The sequence below is a fragment of the Caloenas nicobarica genome, chromosome Z (genome assembly GCF_036013445.1).
Source record: "Caloenas nicobarica isolate bCalNic1 chromosome Z, bCalNic1.hap1, whole genome shotgun sequence".
Lineage (NCBI taxonomy): Eukaryota > Metazoa > Chordata > Aves > Columbiformes > Columbidae > Caloenas > Caloenas nicobarica.
This window is the reverse complement of record NC_088284.1, coordinates 54,442,121-54,448,120: the sequence shown is the minus strand read 5'-3', so window position 1 is coordinate 54,448,120 and position 6,000 is coordinate 54,442,121. Positions and strand designations below refer to the sequence as shown.

At 39.7% G+C, this 6,000-nt stretch overlaps 1 protein-coding gene across 1 annotated transcript in view; it reads right to left on the bottom strand.

The window, feature by feature from the left end:
* Nucleotides 1-968: 968 nt before the first annotated feature.
* The window catches only part of SLC28A3 (solute carrier family 28 member 3), a 42,972-nt gene continuing 37,940 nt past the window's right edge, over nt 969-6,000 (bottom strand). Inside the window, exons 16-19 of the mRNA XM_065656946.1 lie at nt 5,253-5,334; nt 4,327-4,425; nt 2,474-2,597; nt 969-1,077 (exon numbers count right to left, since the gene is read on the bottom strand). Of these exons, the coding sequence (XP_065513018.1) occupies nt 969-1,077; nt 2,474-2,597; nt 4,327-4,425; nt 5,253-5,334 (414 nt within the window). The remainder of the gene's footprint in view (nt 1,078-2,473; nt 2,598-4,326; nt 4,426-5,252; nt 5,335-6,000) is intronic.

The following is a 6,000-nucleotide window of genomic DNA, read 5'->3' as shown; positions in this document are numbered from 1 at the left end:
TATCAAAACTCTCTGCAAATAACTTCTCAGTTTTCGACTCCATGAAAAGTCTTAAGCTTAAAAACATAAGAGACTTCCCTCTTCAAGAAGGTCTTCAAGATCCATCAAGGTTGCTTTCACAGGGACTAGTCAGACTGTGACCTGATTTTACTCACATTTAATTTGCAGCACAGCTCTGATGTTTGTGGTAAGAATACTGCTCTGAGTTCCTGGTTGGTGACTCCAGGATCAATTTTCACAATTGTTAACAACAAAGATTGAGAAGAATTGATACAGGAGACTTTCCTTGGAGTTGGGACACTTCCATTCATGTGAGTTACCTCTAAACAGGGACCAGCCTCCTGGATCATGGTGTGGCCTGTCTCTCTGCAGGAGGGGGACCAGGGTGCACACTGGCTGGTCTCTGATTTTGGTGCTTCAGTGGCCAAGCTGGTGAGGTGCACCATGTTAGCAGCTCAGTTCACATGCAGCCATAGTTACCAGAAGAAATGTGCAGAGATTTCTGAGAACAGAGTAATTTATCTTTGTGCAGTAAAAACGCTTCTTTGGTATCAAAAAGAGCAGAAATACTAATAGGATTGGATGGAGATTCTAAATACGGTTTCCAGTTGACAACTTTCTGTAAATGGCGGTCAAATCTGAGTCTGATTTTCTTCTTGCCTACGTCAGTTTAATTCTGTAGATTCATCAGTTTGGGGGTAGAAATGAAATCAGGAGAATCAGGCTCAGAAATGTTCTCCTACTTTTCTGATCTTTAGTTGAAGAAGAGATCTGCAGCAAGAGGTGTCATGCATTAATCCCAGTTTAATTTATAAGTAATTCCAAGCAAGTCAGAGGAACTGGGCTGGTAAGAGATGGAAAATAAGGGTTCAGCGGTTCACACATGTTGCAGAAAAGGAAATTTTTTATTACCTTTCCACCCAGGAACACAGCTCTTATTTATGATCTATCCCCCCAAAAAATTAAGGTTAAATCCAAGTGCAATTAACAGCAGGTTGATCCAGTATTTGGCAACATCCTTTCCAGGAACTCAGGCTGTAGTTTCCTCCATGGAAGATCTCCTGTGAACCATTTACACTGGAGAAGGAGATAAAAGCAGAAGTCAGAGATACTAATTTTCTCTTATGGGAATCTCAATTTCTCTCTCCCCTTATATGTAGTATATTTATATATACACACACATATGCACATACACATGCATGTGTACACACATACGTGTGCACACACAATTTCTCCGAAGCGACTTCAAATGTGTTAAAATTTTCATAAGAAATGAAACATCAAGAAGACTTTCCAAACACCAGCCATGTGCTGTGACCAGATGTTCTCCCTTTTTACCGGGGTGATGTCTGTTTTATGTATAAAGTCCTTGTGCCTTGGGTATATCTTCCTAGATAACTGAAATAATTGAGGATTTCAGTTCGTTATTCAAGATTTGTGCATCTTCAAAGTGTTTGCTCAACATTGATTCTGGTGAAAACAGAGCAAGTTCTTGCCTTTGTAGCAATTTGGTAGAGTTAAAATTGTTGTGATGAGCAAAAGTTGCAGTGATAAAGAAATATGAATGAAGGAATGTACTGAATATCACAGATGATTTTCACTGGGCAAAAAGTTTTTGACACTGGTTCAATGTTATGATAAGCTCATTTGGAACACCAGGTTGCAAGAACAGAAATTCCTTGCAGTGATATGCAAACATGGATGTTTAGGCAGAAGGTGGTGATCTTGACACCAACGTGAATATTTTTTTTAAATTACATTTTTGACAATAATGTAAATCTAAAAACGTTACCATAAAAACAAGGCCACCTTACATACTGTATATGCCAAATTTAAAAGGTTTTTGCCATAATCTAAATACATATACCGTTGGTTCTTTGTGAGATAGTGTTAAGTATGTCTGAATATATGCCTTACTTAGTATAATTATTCCTTTATTTTCTATCTTGGATAGACAATTATCTAAACCAATTTACCTCAGAGTATTTTTCTGCTTCAAATGTGTGTTTTCTATATAAACAAATATGATTACTCTTATCTTCAGCCAGATTCATAGATAGCAGAACGAAAAGCTCCTGGCTTTTTTCAACTCAGGTTATCCTCAGACACTATGTTAACACTACGTTAGTTCAAATATTTAGTTTATTTTTTGTTAGTATTTGAGATGAGCCTGAGCTAGACCACTGAATCTTCACATGACAATCTGTTTTTAGGCTTTCAGGAAGTTCAGGTTTTGACAAAGACATTTTGAGTTCTCTGTCGGTTCTGTTTGTGTTTGGCATGTAACAGAGAAATGCCCAAGAAAGGGAAAACAATTCAGCAGCATTAAAACATTAATTTATTTAAAAGAAGCAAATTAATGGAAAGCAGGTGGCTAAGAAAAAAGCTAAATATAAAAAATAAAATTAGGCTTTTAGAGAATATGTGAGCTCCCTAAATTATGCTGACAGAAAGACAAAGAGTTTGTCTATACCTGGTAAAGAGTTGCTGGCAGCATTTAACTAGCTTTGTGCTGTTGGCAGGGAAGTCTGTGGAGTTGAAGGCATTTCCTAAAAAGATGTGGCAAGGAACTCCCAGATCAGGAACAACCAGCATTCCTGTGAAGTAAGTAACATTTTTTTCAATGAGTAATGAAGAGGAAGATAAGACTTGGGATTGTCAATCACGGTGTTATGGCCAGATGAAACATTCTGGCTAATACAAAATCACCCTCCAAGATGATTCTGTAAAGCTATGAGATTAAAACACTTGAAAGGTGGGGTTTAAAAAAAAAAAATCTGAATAATTTTAGAGACCTGGATTAAGAAGTGACCACAAACTTTTTTTTTTTTTTGTATGTAGAAATGAAACTATGGTAACCTGTTATACTTTGAACATTTTGTTTTTCTGCTGCTTTTAATGCTACTAAAAAAAGGATGCTAATGGCTTTCTCACTGCTGGGCCAGTGTGCTTTCATTAACTAAAATGGAGCTATGTTGCATTTATAGCAGTGCAAGCAACTGCAGTACATTTTATCTTAAGTGGAGGTAGTTCTGTTTTATTTTTCTTTGCTTTGCTAGATGTTCTCCAAAATTTCCTATAAATAGTAATGTCAGCATTCATTGCAGTAATGGAGACACAAAAATATGAAAATGACAGTTCCTTCTTCCACATAGTGTTGTGAAACCTGAACACATTTTTAATATGTTCTTATCCTAACTGGGGTAGTAGAAATTGCTCGGCTTTTTTACCTTCTTCTGGGCATAAGGAAAGCATTCGTCATGGCAGGAGTGGGTGGAATGTAATTTTCTTTCCAAAGCAGATTTTACTGCTTTAGAAAGATTTCCCAGTGGCTGTTCATAATTTTGTTCTTAAGGTCAGGATTGTGAAATGACACATTTTTGTAAGATTTTCTGATTCCTCAGTTATACAAAGTAGTGTCACATATGAAAATATTACAGTGGACTGTGAAACTAATGATATTTCAAGTGTACTAGTTCTATAACCTCCAGAAAATAGTGTGGGCTTATCTTTAGAATGTGTATGTTTCTGCTGCTTCAATGAACACAAAGGGACATGGAAGCTGTGGTTAAAACAGACATGTTTTTTTGGCTACATAAAGTACCAAGATCTTTCTTCACTGGAGGAATATGAATGCTTTAATCTTCATCGTGCACTTCTTCATATCACATGCTCAGAAAAGAGAGCTGGGAAAGGGATTGTTAAATACTGTTTTACCTGCTGAATCATATCTGGTCAATTAATTATTTTAAAAAATCATTAATATTATGTTCTTTTTTATTTCTTCCTTTTAATGGCTGTTGCATTGTGACTCTTTACTCAGCTTGAAAGTGAGACATTGAAAATAAGGATCTGCTGTTGAGTCTCACCTTAGGACAGTTTCATTAACTCGGTGAGAATACTATCAGTGTAAAGCATCTATTTAACATTAAGGCAAAAAGTTGTTCTGCTTCCCCCCATTCCTTGACTGCTATGCTTTTCTTTAATTCCACTTCTCCATTTTGGCTCCATAATGGCTTCTGTATTTCTGTAGCCAGTGGTGTGGAGGAGGGACTGCAACTCATCTATAACTTGCTTTGTTCATGAGTCATGTGTTACACACAGACTAACTACCGAAAAAAAAAAAAGGAAATAAGATGTAATGGAATAAATAAAATAAATATTTTCCTATTCTGTTTTTCAGGAACCTTTTATCACATATTGACATTTAATCCTGGCAAAGCCAGAAAGAAGAGTGAGAGGAGCTGCCTGGCTATGTCTGTCCTACCGATGTGCTGCCACGTGGTGATCACCGCCTGAGAGGGACAACAAATGGGGGTACGGTACCTGCCACGCAGGCAGTCATGAAACAGGCCACAGTTCCTGCAATCATTGCTCTGAAAGCACTGGCAGCTATTTCTTTTTGTTTTGAGGGAGCAATGCTTGCTAGGAAAAAAATAAAGAGTGTGTCAATCATAAATACATACGGACATAAAGAAGATCAACCTGCCAGTTGTCCCACCACAAGAGGAAATTCCCACCCTACAGTTTGAACAAGGAGAAACAAGAGGGAAAATAAGACATTTTTAGAGGGCCGTTTGAAGGCTTCGTGCCAATGTTGTCTCTTTCTGCTGAAAAGGCAGCTTTTGTATGGAATGGTGACTTCTGTTTGTTTTGGCAGTTTGCGCCTCTGTGCATCTGTTGCATCTGGCTGATGGCAGATTTCAGATGCATGGCACCAGGGTCTGTCCCTGTGTCTGGGTCCTGCTCTCCAGCCACCCCACTTCTTGCACCACAGAGGCCACCTGGGCTCCAGAGTAAAGGCAGCTGCCAGAAATTCTGGCTGCCTGGTGAAAAACCCAGATGGGTTTTCAAATTTTCTTTTTCTCTTGAGATCTGAAAGGCCCTTTTAACTATTTTTTTCTTTCCCTCTAAGCCTACTGCGTATATGCAACAACTTTGTCTTTCAGACCAGTGGGCTACAGAGATGGTTTGCTCCTCCTGAGCCCAAGGGTGGTAGTAGCTCAGGCTCTTGGTGTGAGGGCTGAGCAGGCTTGGTCTCCCTCCCTTGCCCCCAGCCCCTCTCCCAGTAACTCCACACCAAACCCTGCATCCCTAAGGGAGCCCTTCCATGTACTGGTGGGTGCCAGGTCTTGGCACAAGAGCTGCTCGACCCCCCCTAATGCTGCTAAGCTTCACCCACGATCTGTTCCTTTGGGTGTTTTCTTTGGGATTTGCTTGCCAAATAAATTGTCCAGGAGAGTCATTCTTACTCAGGCCTCCTGTTACGATTCCCAGGGAGCCAAAGTTGGCAAACCCACAAAGAGCATAGGTGGCAATGACTTCAGAACGAACCTGGAAAACAAACACACACCCTGTTGAGTTGTTTGAGTCAGCTCATGCCGATTTAGAGGTCTGAAAACTCCACATTGTGGCTTAGGGCTCTGAGTACTGAAATCACTTGCTTTTGCTTGGTTGCTGCCCCAGTATGTGGCTTTCAGCAAGGTAGGATCATTCTCTTGCTGAAACGTGCAGGTGTTCATACTCACTGCCTGTGTGAGGACTCATAAACCATGTGGTGGTTTTGTTTTTCATGTATATTGCTGTACCCTATTGAATTGAGTACTAGTAATTAAAGACAAAAAAATAGTTCTTAATAGTGGCAATCTAGTTGCTGCTTTTTGAAGGTATGAGTCAGAGAGCTTTAACTCAGCTTGTTGTTCATAGCGGGACTGCCTCTATAACACTGTTGAAACATGAAGTTTTGGTACGTATCCCTTACTTCTTTGTCCCTAAACAAGGAGAGGACTCCATGTGCAAAGCTGCTCTTGTGTGTGCTCCACCCTGTGCACAGAGGAAAGAAGGGGAAATGGGTCTCCTAGAGAGTGTTTTGATGTGATAATAGGTAGAGACACATTAAGATTTTTGGAACCCCCATTGGGTCGAGAGAGGTTCTCCTTCCCCTCTACTCTGCCCTGGTGAGACTGCATCTGGAATATTGTGTCCAGTTCTGGGCCCCTC